The sequence below is a fragment of the Lissotriton vulgaris genome, chromosome 1_1 (genome assembly GCF_964263255.1).
Source record: "Lissotriton vulgaris chromosome 1_1, aLisVul1.2, whole genome shotgun sequence".
Classification (NCBI taxonomy): Eukaryota; Metazoa; Chordata; class Amphibia; order Caudata; family Salamandridae; genus Lissotriton; species Lissotriton vulgaris.
In genome coordinates, this window is record NC_141685.1 from 305,365,267 (window position 1) to 305,388,662 (window position 23,396).

The 23,396-nt window shown below is 46.2% G+C and overlaps 1 protein-coding gene across 1 annotated transcript in view; it reads right to left on the bottom strand.

The window, feature by feature from the left end:
• POMGNT1 (protein O-linked mannose N-acetylglucosaminyltransferase 1 (beta 1,2-)) overlaps positions 1-23,396 on the bottom strand; it is a 227,840-nt gene that overhangs the window by 114,062 nt on the left and 90,382 nt on the right. The window contains exons 8-9 of the mRNA XM_086952341.1: positions 14,829-14,956; positions 11,978-12,048 (exon numbers count right to left, since the gene is read on the bottom strand). Of these exons, the coding sequence (XP_086808467.1) occupies positions 11,978-12,048; positions 14,829-14,956 (199 nt within the window). The remainder of the gene's footprint in view (positions 1-11,977; positions 12,049-14,828; positions 14,957-23,396) is intronic.

The window sequence follows — 23,396 nt, forward strand, 5'->3', positions numbered from 1 at the left end:
ATGTGAATCTATGAAAGACACCAATGCTGGAGAACCACCTGTTTACAGGTAAGTAACAATTGTTATTCTCCAGTATTAGGGGTGTCTTTCATAGATTCACATAGAATAGAATAGAAAGCAGTAACCTCCGAAACTGAGATTGCAAGGCAAATATATGGAAGAAAACCAAGACCCTACCAGGATAATGCAGTCATGTTACATATCATAGAAATCACAGTAAAACATAAAGGAGGGGGGAACAGAGGCTCACCTTATTGAAACAGATGGCGAAGCACTGCCTGTCCCACTGCGGTATCAGCTTCATTGATGACATCCAAACAGTAATGCTTGGTGAAAGTGTGCCTGCTGGACCATGTCGCTGCACGGCAAATCTGATGAAGAGGCGCACCAGCAAACAAGGCGGTGAATGAAGACATCGCCCTCGTAGAATGAGCCCTCACTGAAGACTGCAATGGTTTACCAGCTTGTTGGTGGCAGAAGGCAATGGCTGAGGAAAGCCATCGAGCAATAGTTGGTTTGGAAACTGGATGTCCCTTACGCAGTCGTCCGTAGGCAATGAACAGCTGGACGGACTTGCGGAAGGGGGCAGTTCTGGCAATATAAAATTTAAGGCATCGTTTGATGTCCAAAGAGTGCAAGTGCTGCTCCACCGGAGACTTAGGGTCCGGAAAGAAAGTTTTCAGGAACACAGGCTCATTCAAATGAAAGTCTGTCGGTACTTTAGGTAGGAAAGAGGGGTTGGTGCGGAGCGCCACTCCGTTAGGCCTGAACTGAAGGTAAGAAGGCTTGATAGTGAAAGCGTGCAGGTCGCTCACGCGACGAGATGAGGTCAAGGCCAAAAGAAGCGCAACCTTCCAGGTGAGGAATTGGATATCCGTTTTATGGATAGGTTCAAATGGTGACTTCATAAGTTGGGATAGTTTTACATTGAGGTGCCAAGATGGAGGAGGGCGCCGAACAGGTGGAAACTTGCGGAAAAGTCCTTTGAAGAATTGACGTATGATTCTGGACGAGCAGAGGGAAGAAGAGCCATCGTGTCTGAAGCGAGATATCGCAGCTAAGAAAACTCTCAGGGTAGAATGAGAGAGTCCTGACTGAGCAAGGCTTAGGAAGAATGGAAGAAGCTGCTCTGGAGTGGAATGGATGGGATGGACATTGGCTGAAACACACCAATGGCAGAATCTCTTCCACTTGAGTTTATAAGTTTTGATGGTAGACAGAGCCCTAGCTTGAGCCAGGATGTCTCTGCATTCCTGAGATAAGTTCAAATCTGCGAATTCAAGGTGCTCAGGTTCCATGCCCACAATTGTAGCGTGGAGGGGTCCGGATGGCACACTAGGCCTCTGTCCATTGATAGTAGGTCTGGACGAGGGCGCAGAGGAATGGGCTCGCATTGGGAGAACAGAAGCAGTTCTGAAATCCATGCCTGCCTGGGCCAATGAGGTGCGATCAACAGGATGTGGCAAGGCTGTCTACGCATCTTCCACAGCACCCGTGGTATTAATGGAATTGGTGGAAAAGCGTAAGCGAATAGATCGCACCAGTCTATCAAAAGGGCATTCCCGCACGACCCGGGGTGGGGATGCCAACTTGCATAAGACAGGCATTTCCGATTCTCCGGTGTTGCAAAGAGGTCTAGATCTGGGTGACCCCACTGGTGAAAGACAAGATCTAGAGTCAGCTGGTGTAGTTCCCATTCGTGGGTTGAGGAAGTGGACCTGCTCAGAGAGTCCGCCAAAATGTTGGACACGCCCGGAAGGTGGACGGCTGTCAAGGTGATCTGGTGGCAGAGAGCCCAATCCCAGATCGACTGGGCCAAGTGAAACAGATGAGGAGACTTGGTTCCTCCCTGTTTGTTCACGTAGTGCATACTGGTGGTATTGTCCGTTTGGATCAGCACTGACTCCCCGTGAACTACTGGGAGGAATGACTTGAGCGCTAGGAAGATCGCCATCAACTCCAGCCTGTTGATATGCCACTAGCGCTGGGGCGGAGTCCACTTGCCCTTGATGGATAGGCCCTGGAGATGAGCGCCCCACCCCTCCAGGGAGGAGTCTGTCGTCAGCGTGAGATCTGGTGCATGAGCGAGAAAGGACGTTCCCATTTCCAAATTTATACGTTGTGCCCACCAAAGCAAGCTCTTTCTCATGCGGGTTGTCACTGCGACAAGGTCGTTGAAGGACCCGGAGACCTGACGCCACTGTAAGTCCAGTTCTTCCTGAATGGGACGGGCGCGCAACCTGCAATTTGGGATCAGTGCGATGCAAGATGAAGCCATTCCCAAGAATGATTTTAACGTTCGAACAGAAACGGACTGTTTTCTTCGAATGAGGGAGACCAGACGAAGGATCTTGTGACGTCGCTCGTTGGAGACGAATGCTTTTGAGAGCTTCGTATCTAGGATCGCACCCAAGAAGGATCTGGTCTGCAGAGGTGTAAACTGACTTCGACGTTGATGGTCAACCCCAGCGATTGAAACACCTGCTGGCAAAGGCGAGCGTCCTCTGATGTAGCGGATGGTGGGATTGAGACTTTAGAAGGCAATCGTCCAAATATGGAAAGATTTGAACGCCTTGGAGACGCAGGTGAGCCACCACAGGGGCCAGTACCTTCATGAACACACGAAGAGCTGATCGTAGCCTGAAGGGCAGAACTTTGAACTGAAAGTACATTGGCCCCACCTTGAAACGCAGGTACTGGCAATGTTGTTGGATAATAGGGACATGAAAGTATGCGTCTTGAAGGTCTATGGTGGTCATGAAATCCTCGCTGGATAGAAGACGCAGGATTTCCTGTAACGTCAACATGCGGAACGATTGAGACTTTAGGAACTGGTTGAGAGCCCTCAGATCCAGAATGGGTCGGCAATCTCTGGTCTTCTTAAGTATGAGGAAGAATCAAGAGTAAAACCCATCTCCTCTTTGATGTTTCGGGACCACTTCGACTGCACCTTTTGACACAAGACGAACCTGACGGAAAAGCTCCTCGAGGTGTGGAGGAGGCGGGCCACAAGGTGGAGTACACGGAGGAATCTCTATAAACTCTAGGGCATGACCCCGTCGTATAATGTCCAAAACCCAGCGGTCCGAGGTGATCGAGGACCACTGAGAATAAAACAGAGAGATTCGACCTTCAACACTTTGATGGCGAGAAAAGTCATTGGAGCTTAGAGTTGGATCCCCGGTAAGAGGACTTTCCTCTGTAAGGCCTGGAGGACTGCTGGCGAGATTGCTGATTGGGCGTGTAACGTTGGCCGCTCTGATTGTATGAGCGGTATTGCCCGAGTGGGCTGGGTATGCTCAGACGTGAGTCCCAGGCTCTCCACATCACTGGAGTCAAGCTATCCAGGATGAAGAAGGCTGATAGCCAGAAACCGGTCCTTGGAAAAGACATGGCTTGGTAGTTCGGGCTGGACTGTTCCCATGAGGCACAGGGTCAAGGCTGATTTGCATATAGCCATTGTCTGACCTAGGGTGGTGTGGAGTGCAAAAAAACGATGGATTTAGGCCCAGATCTTTGTACTGGGGTGAATGTAAGACATTGTTCTGCATTCTGTCCATCAACTGTGTTTTTTGCAATTTTCACCCCGAGTGGGCTGGGTATGCTCAGACGTGAGTCCCAGGCTCTCCACATCACTGGAGTCAAGCTATACAGGCTGAAGAAGGCCGTTAGCCAGAAACCGGTCCTTGGATGCTGGATTCCGGTCTAGGAAAGACATGGCTTGGTAGTTCGGGCTGGACTGTTCCCATGAGGCACAGGGTCAAGGCAGATTTGCATATAGCCATTGTCTGACCTAGGGTGGTGTGGAGTGCAAAAAAACGATGGATTTAGGCCCAGATCTTTGTACTGGGGTGAATGTAAGACATTGTTCTGCATTCTGTCCATCAACTGTGTTTTTTGCGGTACTGCTGCCCACCTCGAACATTGGAAAAAGTGCTGCGTCCGCGCGCACCTCAAAAGGACTGCTTCCGAAATTGCAACGAGCCCAAAAACTTTGCCGTATCGGTGTCTTTCTTAATGGACTCCAGGGCGGTATCAATATGGGATCCGAACAGCGATTCCCCATCATAAGGCATGTCCAGTAGCCTGGATTGAACTTCCTGCCGGAAGGATGTGGACTTTAGCCAACTTTGTCGTCGGAGTGCAGCTGCACTTGCAAGCAGACAGAATCCTGTGTTAGCCACATCGACTGCGCAGTCGATCATTTCTTCTGACGTTCTCTGGCCATCTCGAAGGATTTGTAGAGCGTCAGCTTTGGAAGCATCAGGTATGAGTTCAATGAGATCTGAAATGTCTGACCACATTTGTCGGTCATAACGACCCAAGATGGCCAAGGCAATGGCTGCCCGGACAGATGTGGAAGATATCGTTGTGAACTTGTGGCCAATAGCATCCAGGCGTCGACCCTCTCTATCCAGAGGGGCTGTGATAGGAGCCGCTGGGTTCCGGGATCGACGCTGTGCAGCCTGAATTACTACCGAGTCCGGCTTGGATTGTGAAAGCACGCATGCCGGAGAGCCAACCGGAGCTTTGTATTTTTTCTCAAGGCACGGTATCTGCGCAGGTAAGGAATTTGGAGCCGTTATGAGTTTAATTCCTTCCTTCCAAACAAAATCAATGATAGGAATTGTCTGGGTCTGTTTATAAGGTTTGTCTTTAAAATCATAAAGGAAACAGTCCTCCTCACGTTGTGACATTGTTAATTTAAAGCGCAGAGCTGCTTTATCCATTAAAAGATGGAAACTGGCGATATCTACAGGAGGTGAATCTCCAGAATTCCCTGGCTGAGGTGAGGGCGTCTGTGCCCGATAATCATCCTAGTCCGCCATATCCAGGTCGCCTGCTTCATCTGAATTGTCTGGGACCTCTCCGTCCTCGCGTTTTGGGGCCGCCTCATCATCCGCATCCTGCGGTGGAGGCAGTACTACAGTACCCGGAGATGGTGCAGGTGTACTCTGTGGCGTAAGCTGGGTAACGGCGGTTCTAATCATCCAGCACATGTTGGAGATTTGATATCAGAGTTAAAGGAATGGTAGCCATAGGGACTTGGACCTGTTGTTCCTCCTGTTGATCACCCTCACCTTCGTCAGAATCCGAGTCCTGACAATTATTAAGTCAGATGGACTTTGTGCCGCTCCAAAGGTATCCTACTTTTGCTCAGAGTCAGTCTCAGGCTCAGATGTAGTGGTAAACATTGGAGAAGGTGGTTGCAGCTCTGGATCAGAGAGCTGGTGACAAGGAGCCTTGTCGCGACAATTAGAAGATGCCGAAGTCTTCAGAGGCACTAACGGCAACGAGGCAAAGAAAAGTGGTGCCACCGTCGACGGTGCTGTCGTCGTGACCGTCGACGATACTGACTTGTTCATCGACGAAGATAGTTTTGGAGAAATCTTTGTCGACGGTATGGCTGTCGACGGAGTCTTAGTCGGGGCCACTGTCGACGGTCGAGCAGCTGTAGACAAGGCCGTCGACGAAGCAATCGTCAACGGAACGGTCGTCGACGTCAGTGGAACATCCGTAGACGGAGTCTTCGTCGACGAGGCTTTGGTCGACGATGACTTCGTCGACGAGTCCTTGGTCGACGATGTCTTGGTCGACGGAATCTTAGTCGACGAGATCTTGGTCGACGGAGTCGTCGTCGTTGACGATGATTTCTTGGAGACTTTCGTCGACGTGGATTCTTTGTTCTTCGTCGACGAGGAAATGGGAATCGTCTACGGAACTGGCTTAGAAGGCAAGGCACCTCTCGTCGACGTGGATGCTGTCGACGAGACCGTCGTCGACGAAGAAAAAGCTGAAGTAGTAGTCCGCGTAGTCGTCGAGGATGCAGCAAAAGCAGTTCTCGTCGTCGGAGCGCTCGTCGACGCTCCCCTCGACGGCGGAACTTTGAGAGGCGTAGAAACACCTCTAAAGGCAGCAGAGGACGCCTGAGAGCTAGGTCTCGTGGGCGTACAGGTGGTAGGGGTGGCTGCAGATGCCCCAGGAGCTAGAGGCAAGGCCAACTTCATCTTTTTGAGGAAAGGTGAAGGAACATCCTGTAAACTACCACGCTTAGATGCTGCTGAAGAAAGTCCAGAATGAAAACTTTCTGCGTCTGACAGGGCAGAATCCTTGTCTTTTAGACGTTGAAGCCAAAGGAGAAGGCGGCCTTCTCTGTCCTTCAGAGTCTTTGTTGAAAAAGTTCTACACAACTTGCAGCTGCTAGCCTCATGATCAGGATATAAACAATAAATACACTTCTGGTGGGGGTCCTTTTCAAAAAGGTGCAGCTTCCCACAAGAAGAGCAAGGTCTAAATAAAGACATCTTACTTGACATTTTGTGAAAAACACTGGAACTAGAAGAGTAGAGGTGAAAACTGAGCAGAGCTCAGGGAGACTCCCTTCACACGACGTGCGGTAGAAAATCTGAGGGCTTGAGCTTCTGAGGAGAAGGTTCTAGAGGGTGCTGACGCCCGATTGGCTGTAATTTGGACTAACATAATGACACTAATGTGTTACAAGTATTTTTTTTTGGCCATGCTTTCCTATGTAGGAATAGTTTTTTGAGGTTTCTATTATGTTTCCTATTCTTTATTATGTATTATATGTACATATATATTATATATATTTAAATATATTTAGCATTATTGTTATTTTATTTACCTTGGGACTCCCACTTCGACGACGGGGAATATTCAAGCATGTGAATCTATGAAAGACACCCCTAATACTGGAGAAATGTGCATATTTTGCGGAGGCAAACAGAGGTTAGGGAAGCCAATGCTACTTTTTTATTCTTCCATTCAAGATGGACATCTACAAGGACACCTTCCTTTAAAGTTGCAAATACAATAAGTGTACCACAGAAGTGGAAAGACTTTTTAATTTGAACAACGTCAAAAAACTGGGTAGTTTCTAAAATCAAACCCATGGTGATGAAGCACACATTTGTTAGTTTTACCATGCAAACAGCCAGCTTTTCTAGGCCATACACCTTTTACACTCATTCTAGAATGTTAAATGCAGTCATGTATGTAATTTGTATTACTATATGAAAGATATACAACACACAACATCCTGCCTTTTGCGACTATCATTGTGACTGGCAATCATTTGCTGCCGCCTTGTTTGCAAGCTGAATATTTTGGCAACCAGTAAAGACGACCCCAACTTCAGAGTTCTTCAAAGACATCCTATTGAAGGGAAAGCAAGTTCGGAAAAAGGGTACAGTACTTTGACTTACAAGACCAATCACCAGGAGTTAAGGTATGGGGAGGGGTGGGAACTGTGTGTACCACCTGCTGTGTGTGTGACCTGACACTTTGGCAGAGGACAGCGATCTTTCCGCCTGCTCGTCAGTGATGCATAAGTGGGGCGTTGCGACGAGGCACCCCCGAAGCGCTATAGAATACCCATGCCACTAGTTAGCCCTCGGAGGATGAACCCTGCGATGGCCCGTACCCGGCCAGGCTGCTCCCAGATGCCGCAGTTGGTGCAAATTTCAGCCTCTTTCCAAATTGTTTTTCTGGTCCTGTGTTTCTGGACAGTGTTTTTGTTATCCAGCACAATATCCTTGGTGCAACAACTTCAACTGTTGCATGGCTAAACACTTATAAGGTCCCAGAGGCAAGACCTATTGGCTATGCCAATGCTTGTTCTTTAAGGAGCAGCCAGGCCTGATCAGTGTCGGCGTGCAGAAGCTGCAGGCGAAGTCAGGGAGTCCAGGAGAGTTGAACCCATGCTCTGAAGGACCTGGTTAGCACAGTTGGCCCACATCAGCTTGGGTCGGACGTAAAAGGGCAGTGACTGCTTCGGGTGTTGAGTTTTGGTAGTTACGCAGGCCTCAGAGTCTGGTCCTTGGTGTTGCTTTGAACAGGTCCCCTGTTCCACCCTTAAGGTGGGCTACCTGAAGTAAATACGAAAATCAGAAGTCTGCCATCTTGGTTATGGCAACCTTAGGAGCTCTGGGACAGGGTTATGCCCAATTCCCCCAGGAAGTGGTCATATAGGAGGTATAGTGACCCCAGGGGTCAGTAGCTCATTGGCTACTCCCCTAAAGCCCCACCTAAAGTTCATGAGATTGGTCCTGTAAGTCGCTATGAAGCCACTGTATTCAGTATTTGTGCAGAGGTGGCAATTTGTAATATTGTCACCTCTGGAAATTGCAGTTTTGACTTTTTAAAACTAAACGTTTCTCGAACTGTATGCACCTGATCATATTGATCCTGGTACTTAAATATTATATATGTGTTACTTTTTATAAATTAGCGGAGATCTCCTTATTGAGTAGTGTGCATCATTTACTGACTGTGTATTGCAGACGTATAACACTCCTCTCTGACAAACCTAAGACTGCTCGATCAAACTACACCCTAAAAGAGCACCTTGGGATTGATAGAGCAAGACCCTGTCAAGTTATAAGGTAATACCTCGACTCTTTATATAGTATTATATAGTATACCAAAAAGAGTTCTACTGTGCAAAGAGCCAGCTTCCTAAACTGCATAACATTGACCTCTGTAAAACAAAGGAATTTCAAAAGGTACATAAAAATAAATGTAGTAAGGGACAAAACAACTGGAAAAAACAAACCAGCAATGTACTGTTACAAGACATCGACCAGCTACAAACGCTGCCTCACACAATATCACCCAGAAGGCATCCATCTTGGATGGGGTTGATTTCCTTTTAAGTTACCAAGAATCATCTTCTTTTGAAGCCAAAAAACAGTACTTAGCCCTACACGAAGGTGGAAGGGACAAGCAGGAAGTTACATCTATCTTTACAGAGATGACCATGGTCTCCAATGCCGCTACACATCATGAACCACTCTAGCAAGAGGTTTGAGAAGGATAAGATAACCACTGCATGGCTGAGTTAAAGTAGGAAGTCTCCTACATTCCTTCACCCACATCCACAGGTAAAGAGGGAATGGGAGAATCACAGAGAGAAAACCAAGGAGACTTTGGCACAATGCCTTGTGGGAACACAAAATGCAAATTGGCTTCAAAGGGACATTAGGATGCTCCAGCTCAGCATTACCAAGAACTGGTATGACACCTGGGCATAGAACCACAAAGGGATAAATGAGACAAGTTCAATATGTGTACTCTTCTACAGCGTTGTCAGAATAAAATCATAACTGTGCAAATTTGCAAGCGTTTTATGTGGGGGTAAAGTGTGATGTTTCACAGCACAATGTTTATGAACTTGAAAGTCTTGGAGAGTGTTTTTTTTTTTAAATACTCAACTCACATAATGGTTACTTATTGTGGGTCTTTGGAAATGACAAAGATAATATTTGGGATGTAGGTGTAATGACATTACAATGAAAAGTAATAGCACTACATATACAATGTATATATTAAAAGGCAATTCGGAATTGCAAGCTCAAAACACATTGGTCAGCAGAAGAGTGTGTCTCTAAGCCATCCAGCACACCTCACTTTCTATCATGCCATAAGTAACATTGTGTCTTAATAAATATAGAGATTTATTACAATAACCAGGGACTATACAATCAAGGTAACTGGTACATACATCAATTGGTGCCCAGTTATTAGGCTAGGATGGTGTGGCAAACGAGATATGCAAACTATAATCTCCTGGTAAGTATACAATCAAGCTAATATGCTTATGTAAACATTAAACTATTATGCTCAGGTAGGGATGGCAAAATTCATAGTACATCACTTCAATTCACTGCTGAAAGTCTCCACAGCATTCTCATTAATTAGGTTCCATCGACACCTGTGTTATGCCGCGCAAAACAGCATTTTCTCTTGGCTAATCAACAGTCCTTGACAAAGAAGAAAATTTACAGTGACTTCTCTTGTGACCCAGAACAAGTGGCTACCATTTCAAGATGGAAAAGAACGGTGGTGCTTAAAAGAAAGTCACCAGGCTATGCTCACTCCAGTGTGCATCAAAACCGAAGTAACAACTTGCTTGCAGCAGAACAGGAAGTGATAAAAAGATATGTGAAACAGATTCTCATTTATTTGCCTATGGTACTCTTCTAGTCATACCAGGTAATAGCTCCTACATAGGAGTCCCACTATGTAAAAAGGAATAAGTGCACGTGCCTCTGTCTTCCTGACGGAAGCAGACTCCAACAAATTTTCACGACACCTTTTTATTTAACTGAACTACTCTGTATAATATACTTACTTATAGGGCTTTCAGTACGTCCTCTTCATCCATTGGCCTGTTTCTGTGCCACTGACATTTTTCTTCCGCTCATTATACGCTGGTGTCGTACGCCGACGACACACAGCTGGTCATCACACTCTCTGAAGGCCCATCACCCTCGGCTACTAAATTCAGGGATGGCCTAGCGGCAGTTGCACAGTGGATGACGCGCAACTGCCTGCAGCTAAACGCCGGGAAAACGGAGGTGCTTCTTCTTGGCAAAAACCCTAGCCACTGGAGCGATCATTGGTGGCCCTCTCTGCTTGGCCCCACCCCCGTCCCAAAAAATGTTGTCAAGAACCTAGGTGTTTGGCTTGAATCATCACTTAACTTTCAGTCCCACACAAAGAAAGTGGCAGCTACGTGTGTGGGGCTAATGAGGAGCCTTAGCCCGATACTCGGCTTTTTTGACTCCAGAACCCGCCAGCTAATCATCCAATCCATGATCCTTGCCCGGCTGGACTATGCCAATGTCCTTTTCTTGGGGGCAAACAAAGCAGAACTAGCAAGACTGCAGCGCATTCAAAACTCGGCTGCCAGAGCGGTGGTTGGTCTCCCACGCAGGTGCTCTGCTAGAGCCACCATTCGTAACCTTCACTGGCTACCTGTTGAATCCCGAATTCACTTCAAAACCCTCACAATGGCATTCAAAATTCTTAACTCTGACGACTGTCCCGAACTTCTACGCCCGCTCCTAGTACCCTACACCCCCCAGCGCACCCTGCGCTCACTAGGTCAGCACCTCGTGACGGTCCCCCGAACCAAGCTCTGTAGAATGGGCGGACGCTCATTCAAAGTCTTAGGTGCAAGACTCTGGAACTCCCTGCCTCTACACATCCGCACCCTAACCAATCTGACCGTCTTCCGGATGGAACTCAAAACCCACCTCTTTTCTGTCATCTAGTCTTGTTGGTTATCCCACCCACTCCTCAGGTACTGGTTAGGTTAGCGCCGGGACGCTCCGTTGCTGGGGCAGCTGTTTGCGCTTTAACAAAGGGATAACATAACATACCATATGTCCTGGGGCTACGGGTCTGGTCTCTTCAACTACTGGCTTACTTTACTATGAGCGGCTGCATTTCGCCCATGTACCAGGAGCACAGCGACACAAAGGAGTTCCCTTAAGTATCAGGGACTACTAAAGCAATGTATGGTTTTGAAAACCAAAAATTAATGTTGCCTTAAGTGAATTTCTTTTCATTGTTTTGATTGATGAGGACCCAGCTGCGTTTTCATCAATCAAATTTTGCAAAATCATGACCAAACAAGAATTAAAGCCAAAAGAGCTGGAGCCAACACCAGGCCCATTGCTTTGCCAATGCTGGTTTTAATTTGTTAGAGGGTTTTTAGGTCACTCATACAAATATGCACCAAGGCGAGGCAAAAAGATATGCCGTTCACTTGCATAACTGATCTTTAAACTGGCATTAAGCACTTCCTTGATGAGGCTGCCATAACCCAGCACAATAGCATCTGTGGAGGTCATGGCAGGAATGCTGATGTAATGGTAGTGTGTAATGGTAGTGTGAAGCCATTGGCATAATCAATTCATGTCTCACGCAGAGGGGACAAACACTTTTTTGATATTCAGCTCAGAAAAAGTGGCTTTCGGCTAACTCAAAGGAAAAAAACTGTTGGATGGGCTAAAGAGAAAGAATAGAATGTTTCAGCTCAGCTCAGGGGTGGCTTGAGGTCTCTAGCAGCAAATTTGTTGGCTCCATTTACAGCCTTGCATCTATATTTCCAAAACTACTGCCCTCACCTTAACAGAAGGGAAATGGCTAATGGCAAAGTTTTGACGCTCACCTGTAAAGGTAGTTCGGTCGATTTCCAGCAATCACGGCAACTGGAACATTGGTCACCTTGTTGTCTTTGATCTGCAAATAAATGACACCCCATTAAAATGGGTTCAGGTTTTGAACATGTACATAGATCTCAATGTTTACCCACAGAAGCGCCCTGGAATTAATATGCAAGTCTAACATGTTATGGGAAATGCAAGAGGCACCCCGCAATCCAATTAAGGACAGTTTTGCAAATGACAGTCAAAAGCATGTGGGACAGGCAATACTCCGACATGAAACAGGAGTAGCCAAATTAGCACAGTAAACAATTTAAGGCACTGACCAGACGACAATTTGAATTAGAGGAACAGATGTGCTGTGAATACTAGAACAGAGTAGGTAGTATATGGTGCTGCAGGTCAGCTCTTGCACTAATTAAACACCAGAGAGAAGCGATTAGATCTTTGTCAAGTTCTATTATACCCACAGTCATAACTTAATTTTCAGATGTGAAAAAGACATACAGAAATAAGTCGGGCGAGAGTGGGAGGTGAGAATCCAATTTATTTTAGCACAGAAGCTAGTGTAATGATTTTGGACTTAGTGTACAACTTGAAAAAATAGTTATTGGACTTAATTTAATTTATCAGAGACAACCCATGTTGGGATAGCAGGAAAGGATGCCTCTAGCCTCACAGCCACAAAGGGCCATCCTAGCTTGAGAGCCACACCGTGACTAAGAAAGCCTCACAGAGGCTTTGAGCTCTAAACTGTTAAGCTGTAAAAGGGGTCTGGTAATGCATTGGTTTCGCCAATGTGAAGAATTAATGCTTTTTTTTTTTTTAATCAATCCTCGTCCGGAATGAGAAGCTCTCTGGCAAGTAACACAGGAGTGGAGAGTATGCGGTGCAGTGGCCAGAGCTGCTGATTCGAGCCTCAGCGGCACAACATCCTGCGATTCTGGGTAAATCACTTTCTCCGGGAGATAAGTTGCTATATAAATCTGCTGCAAGACGAAAAGTCAAAAAGAGCCACAACTATATAAAAAAAAATTGTTCCACCAAAGAAGACAGTATTTCAGCCACTGGAAACTGATGAGAGAAGATAAGGAACAAGCAGTGATAAATGCAGGAAAATATGCTACAACCAACAGAAATGGAGAAAAGTAAAAAATGAAAAGCCAGGAAAAAGGGGAGTGGGATGTAAGCCCCTTTTAAGTTTAGATTAAAAACAATCGATTTCACAAGCACAGTACAAGCGCTGTGCAGTCGAAACCTAAATATCACTCTGAAGAGGACTAAGACCATTATCAGAATTAATTCCACATGTAAAGTAAGTGCAACATACAAACTGTGAAGCAGCTAACAGTGCTGTTTAGCTTATGGGAAAATGGCTCTACTGTGCTAGAAAATTGCAACTTGACCTTTGCACTATTGTATTGAATAGGTCAATGTCCGTTTAATAGTACAGTTGCTCTAACCACATGCATTTGAAAATCTATTGAATAGCACAGGTGAGATCACAAAGGTGGAGACTTTTGTAATATCTAAAATTAAGCAGGTGGAATTCTCAGAGTGTTGGGTTAAAAATAGGTTCTTCTGTGGGTCGGGTCCTAAGTGTAGGAAAAAAAAAAGTCTTCCATACAGGATCCCGTGATTAAACGTTATCCAACTTCAACTGCTGGAAATGTTGTCACTCAAATTTAATATGAAAGTTCTTAAAAATGAATCAAGATTGACCACCACTAGCTCATAGAACCTAAAACTGACTAACATCAGACACTTTGCATAAATCCTTAAATTAGCTAATTAGCAACACTACTACTGAAGGAACAAGTTGCCGTAACAGTACAGAACTATTGAATTGTGGAGATGGGAAGGAAAGCCTTAGTCCATCTGGAAAACGATTTAGAAAACTTAGTATACTAGGTTGCTGTGTTGGTGACTACCAGCCATTCCCATCTCCTCAACATTGTTGCAAGTCCAATACTAAGAAAGATATTGTTACTGGACTACTTGGGTCATTCATATAGGTTTTACATCTCGCCGTAGACCTGTGCTCTACATTGAAGTATTATTTTAGATAACACATCTAGTACTTTTTTATTCAATCCTGAATTTAAAGCTTTTTCCCGTAATTAAGGTAAGACTGACGTTGCATATGCCTTAATGGCATTGCAAACTGAATGGTCCAATTAATTCTGAATGCCAAGGGTGCAATAAATCGAACAAATTCACATACGGGAGCTACAGTAGAGAAGCACAAAATGATGGGCCCTCCTGCAGAATGTGATCTCACATCTTTTTGGCCTTGGGCTGGATCGAAGCCGGGGGGAGTGTCGGACCACAAGGGTCTACATTACACCCCTGGAAGTCCATATCACCCTACAGGACTAACAGTAATACCAATGTTTTAGTAGAGTACAGTAAGAGAGGCACTTAATCATGGCTCTGCAATATTTCTTCATAAGAAACCACCGTGATACACCGTGATCTCAGACGTCAGATGACCTCACCCACCACCCATTCGTGTTCCGACCCACAACGTTAATTCACTGGTTTTATCTCCTTAACCAACAAGTAATTTCTTTGATAAATACAGAACTGAGAAAGGCTGGTTTGGTTATTGGCCCCTATGCCAAAATGGAGCCATCACAATGTGCGAGTGCAACGTGAAGATCAACTTACCAGACAGCACCTGGAAAGGCATACTTCAACTTGAAACTCTGAGACTCGTCCCAGATGTTTAAAGTTGGTGCACTATTACAGCATTGACATTCCTTATTCACAAATGCCATTCAACATCACATTACACAGCATTTGCCGGACTCATTCGAAAAATATACCACAAAAGACTGGGCTCTTAATGCTTACTGGGTCTGGATTGAATTCTATAGGTGTAGGATCCTTACAGCTGCAGACGCTACCATAACCCTCCACTTTGCTGCAGAATGTCTTCCTCCTCCTGTTCAGCTCCGTATCAGGCCAATGACACTCTGCATCTGCAAAGAATAAAGTGCCTTAAGTCCAGTGAACAGAAGTGAGCATCTAACAAGATAAGCATCATATACTGGTAGATTCCCAATCCCTACAGGTACACATATGTATTCTTTTTCCAACAAAGGCAGTGAGTATTCCTACTCTTTCGCCGCAGACATCATTTTATGTAAGGACACAGCTTTAGAAAATTAAAGTTCCTTTCATATCTCTTTGGTTTCAGGGGTTGGAAATTCAGGTTGTTTCAGGATTTTCTGAAGTACCGCACATTAAGAAAAGCAGTTCAAATCAGAGGGACTATGTGAAAAAACTGGAGAAATGGTTACATTTTTGTTGGAACAGGTTTAAGAATTTGCAGCAATAACAAATGCTGAAAAACATGCCACTGGGACCCTCAGGGAGACACCCCCCCCCCCCCTCGCCCCCATACAGTGTGTCTCATGTACACAATGGCAGTATTCCAGGAGGTTCAACAAGGTCAGACTGAGTGCTCCGGGAAGAAGTGTCACAGTGCAGTGCTTTGTTGAGACAGACGTTCAATGAGTGAAAGGGTAGGTCATTAAAGGAAATTACTGAAAAGTTGTGGAGGTAAGAAATAACTTCAGCAGTGACTCCCTGGGAGGATCTATTTAGATTTTAGTTCAGTAATGTGAAACTAAAAGGAGAAACGTATGCCTCTATTTTTTCAGTGTTTGTTATTTATTTTACGCTATTGTGCTAGCCAGTTGATTTAGAAAATGTTTGTTGGAGGGTTATTATCCAAAGCAGCAGCAATGACACAACGTTTCAGGTGAATTGTACCGCCAATGTCTGAAACAAGGATACATGTAAAGACTCAATAACTACATTGGTATCTGGATGCCTTGCAAATCTGACATCTAGCCATTTAGATTGGTAATCAATGAGGACAAGGGTAAACCTAAACCCACCAATCCTTTATCCATGAAAGTCTGCCAAGAAATCTGAAGTAATTTTCTTCCAGGTGCAAATCAGTATGTCCATTCGGATGCCATGGATGGCATTTTAGCAACCAGGTGCTTATTAGCAATTCTGCATCTTCCACACCACCAACTTTGAGCGCTATCAATGTCCATGTTTGACCATCAGCACATACCGGATGTGGAACAACATCCCTGAATTTATAAGGATGGCCACAACTCTAACTCTTTCCTAAATTGAAGCAAATGCGCAGCTCTGTAAAGAGCACAACATCACAATGCATTAACAGTCCACAAACAAGCTACCTCCACTATCACTTGACGACTTTGTGCTTGTATCTGACCCTGTAAAGAGCTCCAGTGCCTTTTCGCCAGTTTCCCACTGTCTAAATTGGGCATACATAAATACATACATGCCTGGTCAATATGTGCCAATTCCCACCAGTTTAATACTCAAGACTGAGGGAGGAACTCGCTTATCCCTTCAAAAGAGGATGCCATTTTCACTGGACAATTCCGACGCTACATAAGCAAAACACTGCAAATCACCTTGCAAACAACTTTTTATTAGGCCACCCCTTTGCGGCAAGTTTAAAATTGGTCTGAATAACCGCATCGAATTTATAGTCCCACGCCATTGTCCTTCTGTGGCACACGTCAGACTAATAAAGTGGACTGAAGCAATAAAGCATTCAAGGTCCTTTGAGTCTCCCTCAAGCTCTTTCCCGTCTGACACAGGCAACCATGAGAAGTTATCAGAAGGCCGATTTCATCTGTAAGGGATGTGCTACACCATAAAAGAAAACTAACAATTTGGTACTCAGCCTTGCCGACCTGGCTTTCATTCTGCTGGAATATGTCCCAGGTTCACCAAGTATGAACAGCAACAGTTTGTAATCTGTTCAGAAGTGAAATGTTTACCCCAAAAATACATTCTGAAAACGAATGCATGCCCCAAGTACCTGCAAGTGTATCTCAATATCAGAATGTTGTTTTTCTACATTCTTCAAAACAAGTGGCGCAAACCTTACAATTTGTTCACCCCTTCTGGTTCTTGGTGTCAAAACTGCACCAGGCTAATGGTCTCAGGCATTCACTGTACATTTAAGGCCAAACCAGGAATAGATGGTTAGTTATAGGTGACAGCATTGAATACATCGGACTTTATTTTCTCCAAAACACATTATTATTATGCAATTTGTAATGCGCAGAGCTACTCCCAAGGGGTCTCCCAGCACAGGATAACCCTTATGAAAGCTCAGGAATGAATTACAATTCCTTAAAGTATTTTAGAGGTCAGATATGCAAAGGAGTGACCTTTCATGCGGGTTAAACAATATCTCAGTATAGAACAGTGTTTTATTTGAAAATCTTAAAGAGAGTCGGCTGGTAGGGAGCCACTGGTGTCTGAATGTAGCAAGGTTTTAATTCAGGTTTGGCTTTAAACAAAGCACAATGCTTTAAACTCAATGCGCTTGATGATCCTCAACCAAAGCAATTCCTGAAGCAGATGGGGGACTGAGGCAGCTTTTGGTAAGAGGAAGAGCAGCAGAGATGCAGCATTTTGCACCACCTAAAGTCACTGTACCAAGGTCTTGTCAGCGCCTAGGTAAAACACGTTGCAATAGTCCAGTCTGGATAGGATTAGGGCGTGGATGACCATGGTTTGTGCTGCTAAAGGGATCAGCCAAAGAATCTTTTTCCACCATCTCAGAAGTGCAAATCAAGTAGCAGTGACTCTAGCCACTTGTGATTTCATGGAGAGTTTATTATTTGTGAGAACATCCAGATTTTTAGCCAGAGGAGATGAGGTGGGCAGGGTCCAAATGTACTCTGGCCAGTGTCGAGAACCCCACAGAGAGCAGTTCTTACCCACGATCATGACCTCGGTCTTATCCCCATTAAGCTTTAGGGAGTTCGTATTCATCTATGTCAAAGTTTTGCTTAAGCCCAGGTTTAGAAACAAAGGGTTATGGCTCTGTACCAACGATAAAAGATAAATAATCTGAATATCGTTGGCATATGAAAAAAAGGTAAGTCCTCAGCTCTCCACTAGGTCTGTCAATGGGCGGAGATAGATGTTAAATAGAAGTGGGCTCAAAGCAGAGCCCACTTCTATTTATAGTGGAACTCCTTGTAGTTTAGAGCACACATTGGCCGAAAAGACCTGTAATAGAAGGTCTTTTAAGAAAGAAGAAAGCCATCCGAGTGCCAAACATCCAGACTTAATGCATCCACTCTAGCGAACAAGATTGAATGCGATACCATGGCAAAAGCCACACTGAAATCCAATAAAATGAGTGAGGCGGTCCGCCACCATCTTGATGGTCTCTTAGATGTCTAGTGAAACCCAAAAGAGCGGACTGTGCAATGTTCAGGCCAGAAGCCAGATTGCGAGGGAAGGAGAAAATTATTTTGTCGTCGACAAACATGGTGAGCTGGGTATTCCACATGTTTCTTTGAAATTTTGGAAATGTGTGCATCGTTCCATACAATTTGAACTCTTTTCTTAGTGAGTTTTGGAAGGTTCCACCACAGAAGCAAAGTTTGACATGAATTTAACGTAAAACTCACAAAGACTAAGAATAGAGAGAACTTTATCCTTGTTGCTTAAGGCTCGGAACACCTTTACCAGCTTTGACAAGCCTAGGTCAAGGAGCACTACTGTTCTTGCAAATTACCTGCTCCAAGTCCTCATTAGGTCAAACACACATGTGTTATCCTTAAAAGCAAGCCATTAGCAATGTAGTGTCTTGTTGTGTTCTTGCAAGTTCACCCAAAAATAGAGAGATCTTCTTGGAAAATTAAGATACCATGTAAGTATAGAAAGATATTACCATACATACTGAAAAAGGATGCAGTTGATGCCAAGACAAAAAGGTATCGATTTATATTGAAAAACTGGTGAGCTGACAAGATTTCGTTGAGAGAATAATCTGATAACATGCAGCAAGTTCAATTTGCTAAACTTTTGATCAATATAACCTGGCCAGCAAATCATCAATTCTTGGAAGCGGATGAGTCAACCCTGATAGCCTAGTTAAGAGAATATAAAACCAGACACGGAATTCATTGTTGCTCTTTTGCACCACTACAATAAGGGATAACCATACAGAACTACCTACAGTTTCAATTACATCTTCAGAGTGCGAAGTGCTGAGAACCTGGGTAAGCTCATGTCTGACGTGGAGAGGAACAACTCACATTTTGTGCATCAAGGAACAAACACTGTTCGGTTTGATATTCAGTATAAAGTCGTTAAGTACATCCAAATCTTCCTCAAACACTTCTTGATGGTTGCTAATAACATCTTTAATTGTCCTACTGCATTAAACATCAGAAATATGCATGTCACTAGCTCTCAAGGGAGAGTTACAAACTCTTGGCCATGCAAAATCCTTCTGATCCAATGATCCAAGACTCACACAGAAAACCTTGCAAGAGAAACAGACAGTCCCCTAAACATCAACACACATGCGGTTTGTTTCCTGGTGACAGTACAACATTGAACAAACCTTGACGCACCCAACCGAAAAATTTTCTTGCCCGTGAAAGCAACATACACTTCCACTACAATTACAGAACCTGTAAAGGAAATGGATGATTCAAACTAACCATTCAAGTCCATTTTAGATTCCTAAAATGACTGAGCCTAGATGTCAGACTCACACAAGAGTTCTTCTTGGCAAAGAAGTGGTGTGTGTGTGATGATGGTTACATGTTCACCAGAATAAATGCCAGTGGAACATCCCCAGTAGTCACTAGAGCAAAAGGATCCTTCAAAGTCTTAAACTCATACTATTGTTATTTGACACCAAACTCATGAGTGCTGTAAAGATGTTCTTGTTCATCATTAATATTATTGACTTTTTCCCTATTTCATACATACTCTTGACAAAGTAGCACAACTTTCAGCAGGAACTACAAGTTTTTTTGGAGGGGGAATTTTCCGGACAATCTAAAAGAAGCTACATGGCTATTGAAACCACACCTAAAACATTCAATATTTCTAGAACAGACCCTTCCTAACACTGGAATTACTTTTGTGGGAAGTGAAGTTATTTCTAACACAGACACCATCACCTTGGGTCTCATAAATAATTAGCATTTCTTCCCTAGAAAACTCAATAAAAATAAGAGTTAGAAAAACATACTGGGGAGCATACATATTTAGGACAAAAGTAAAATGGGCAAACGATAGAGGTTTATTGTGTGTATAGTAGCCAAATAAAACTGTCATTATTGTCCCAATTAGAAAGTCAGAGATGCCACTTACTGGAATGAGTGCATTCTACTAGTATTCCTAAAATACATGAACATTTACTAACAAAACAAAATAAAATCTAAACTTGGATTCTATAGAAATAGCACACGGTTCTGAGTAAGTCAAGGCAATTGAGTTTAGGACTCTATACTCTGGTGAAGTCAATGCCATTAAAAGTAGAATTGTGAGAAATTACATGATGTAATGGCAAGCAGGAGACAAAATGAGAGCAAAATGAAATGAGAACCAGTGAATACAGGTGTGAGATATACCTACAAGCATAAAAGTGAAATTAAATGAGAGAAGCTTCTTCCACATATTCCATGCATTTTTTCTATCTTGCAAGCCGCACTCGTTCAGTAGCTAGATTAGTAAAGTATCACAAATGCAAAAGCGACATTTCGCATGGGTGTATAGCAATGATAATGTGATTACGGCAGAAGAAGTGAATGAATGTCAATCAATCAATCAAGACATTTGTAGAGCGCACTACCTACCCGTAGGGGGGGGGGGGTGCCGTTACTGCTCGAACAGCCAGGTCTTGAGCTTCTTCCTGAAGGGGAGGTGGTCTTGGGTCAGGCGCAGGTCGGCCGGGAGGGAGTTCCAGGTCTTGGCGGCCAGGTAGGAGAAGGACCTTCCTCCTGTGGTGGCTCTCCGGATGCGTGGGACGGCGGCGAGGGCGTGGCTGGCAGACCGGATGTGGCGTTTGGGAGCGTAGAAGTTGATGCGGTCGTTGAGGTAGCTCGGGCCTTGATCGTGGAGAGCTTTGTGAGCGTGGGTAAGGAGGCGGAAGGTGATTCTCTTGTTGACCGGGAGCCAGTGCAGGTCTCTTAGGTGTCCGGAGATGTGGCTGTGTCGTGGAACGTCGAGGATGAGTCTGGCTGAGGCGTTCTGGATGCGCTGAGTCTCTTCTGGATCTTGGCGGTGGTTCTGGCGTAGAGTGCGTTGCCGTAGTCCAGTCGGCTGGTGACGAGGGCCTGGGTGACGGTCTTCCTGGTCTCCGTGGGGATCCACCAGAAGATCTTCCGAAGCATGCGCAGGATGTTGAAGCACGACGAGGAGACGGCGTTGACTTGCCTGGTCATGGAGAGGGAGGAGTCCAGGATGAAGCCCAGGTTGCGTGCGTGGTTCGTCGGTTTGGGTGCGGTGCCCAGGGCGGGGGGCCACCAGGAGTCGTCCCAGGCGGAGGGCGAGGAGCCCAGGATGAGGACCTCCGTCTTACCTGAGTTCAGTTTCAGGCGGCTCGTCGTCATCCACTCGGCTACCTCTTTCATCCCTTCGTGCAGGTTGGCTCTGGCGGCGGCGGGGTCGTTGGTCAGGGAGAGGATCAGCTGGGTGTCGTCGGCGTAGGAGATTATGTTGAGGTTGTGTTGGCGTGCGATGGCCGCGAGGGGGCTCATGTAGACGTTGAAGAGAGTAGGGCTCAGCGAGGATCCTTGAGGGACGCCGCAGATGACTTCGGTGGCCTCTGACTTGTACGGTGGTAGGCGGACTCTCTGTGTTCTACCGTCGAGGAAGGAGACGATCCATTCCAGTGCCTTCTCCTGGATTCCGACATTGCTGAGGCGCTGCACTAGGGTGCGGTGGCAGACCGTGTCGAAGGCCGCGGAGAGGTCTAGGAGGATGAGGGCCGCTGTTTCTCCGTTGTCCATCAGGGCTCGGATGTCGTCGGTGGCGGCGATGAGGGCGGCGATGAGGGCGGTCTCGGTGCTGTGGTTGGCACGGAATCCGGACTGCGATGGGTCGAGGGATCCATTCGTCTCGAGGAAGGCGGCCAGCTGTTTGTTGACGGTCTTCTCGATGACTTTGGCTGGGAACGGGAGTAGAGAGATGGGGCGGTAATTCTTGAGTTCGGTGGGGTCTGCTGTAGGTTTCTTGAGTAGAGCGCTGAGTTCGGCGTGCTTCCAGCTCTCGGGGAAGGTGGCGGTGTCGAATGAGGTGTTGATGATGTCCCGCAGGTGGGGTGCGATGACAGCGTCGGCTTTGTTGAAGACGTGGTGAGGGCAGGGGTCGGTCGGAGATCCGGAGTGGACGGAGTTCATCATGCGGACGGTGTCTTCGGTGTTGACCGGGGTCCAGGCGCGGAGGGTGGTGGTGGGTGGCGTTACTGCGGTCGTGGCGTGCGTTGGTTGAGTGCTGAAGCTGTTGTGTATGTCCGCGATCTTGTTGTGGAAGTAGGAGGCGAGGGAGTTGCAGAGGTCTTGCGATGGGGTGATGTCGTTGTTTCCGGCGTTGGGGTTGGAGAGCTCTTTCACGATGTTGAAGAGTTCCTTGCAGTTGTGTGCGTTGTTGTCCAGTCGGTTCTTGAAAGCCGTTTTCTTGGCGGTGCGGATCAGTTGGTGGTGTTTCCGGGTGGCGAGCTTGAGGGTGGTCCTGTTGTCCGGCGTGGGTTCCTTTCTCCAGGTTTTCTCGAGGGCTCGGCAGTTCTTCTTGGAGCTCTTCAGTTAGTCGGTGTACCAAGGGGCTCTCTTACTGCTGGGTCTGCTGGGCGGGATCCTCAGAGGGGCGAGTTCGTCTGCGCAGTCGCTGATCCACTTCGTGAGGTTGTCGGCGGCCTGGCTGGGGTTCGCTGAGCTGGCGGGAGGGTGCTGACTCAGGGAAGCGGCGAGCTGGTCGGCTGTGATCTTGTTCCAGCTTCTTCGGGCAACCTGTTGGTGGTGGTGGATCGTCGTTCTTCTGAAGGTGAAGTGGATGCATCTGTGGTCCGTCCAGTGGAGTTCTGTGGCGTGGCTGAAGGTGATGTCTTTGCTGGATGAGAAGATGGCGTCGAGTGTGTGTCCGGCGAGGTGGGTGGGGGTGGACACCAGCTGCTTGAGTCCAAGGTTGGCGAGGTTGTCGAGCAGGGTGCTGGTGTTGCAGTTGTTGTTGTTCTCCAGGTGGAAGTTGAAGTCCCCCAGGAGGATGTAGTCAGCGGAGGGGAGGGCGTGCGGGCTGACGAAGTCGGCGATGTCCTCGCTGAATTGAGTGCGTGGTCCCGGAGGTCGGTAGATCAGGGTGCCTCTGAGGGTGGTCTTCGGGTCGGTGTGGATCTGGAAATGCAGGTGTTCGGCGGAGGGTGAGGTGGTCGGTGCTGGTCGTGATGCGGATGGTGTTCTTGTGGATGATGGCGACGCCTCCTCCCACCTGGTTGGCGTTGCGGTCCCTCCGGGTGATCTTGTAGCCGTCTGGGATGGCGATGGCGATGTCAGGCGCTGAGGAGGCGTTCATCCAGGTCTCCGTGATGAAGGCAACGTCAGGGGCTGT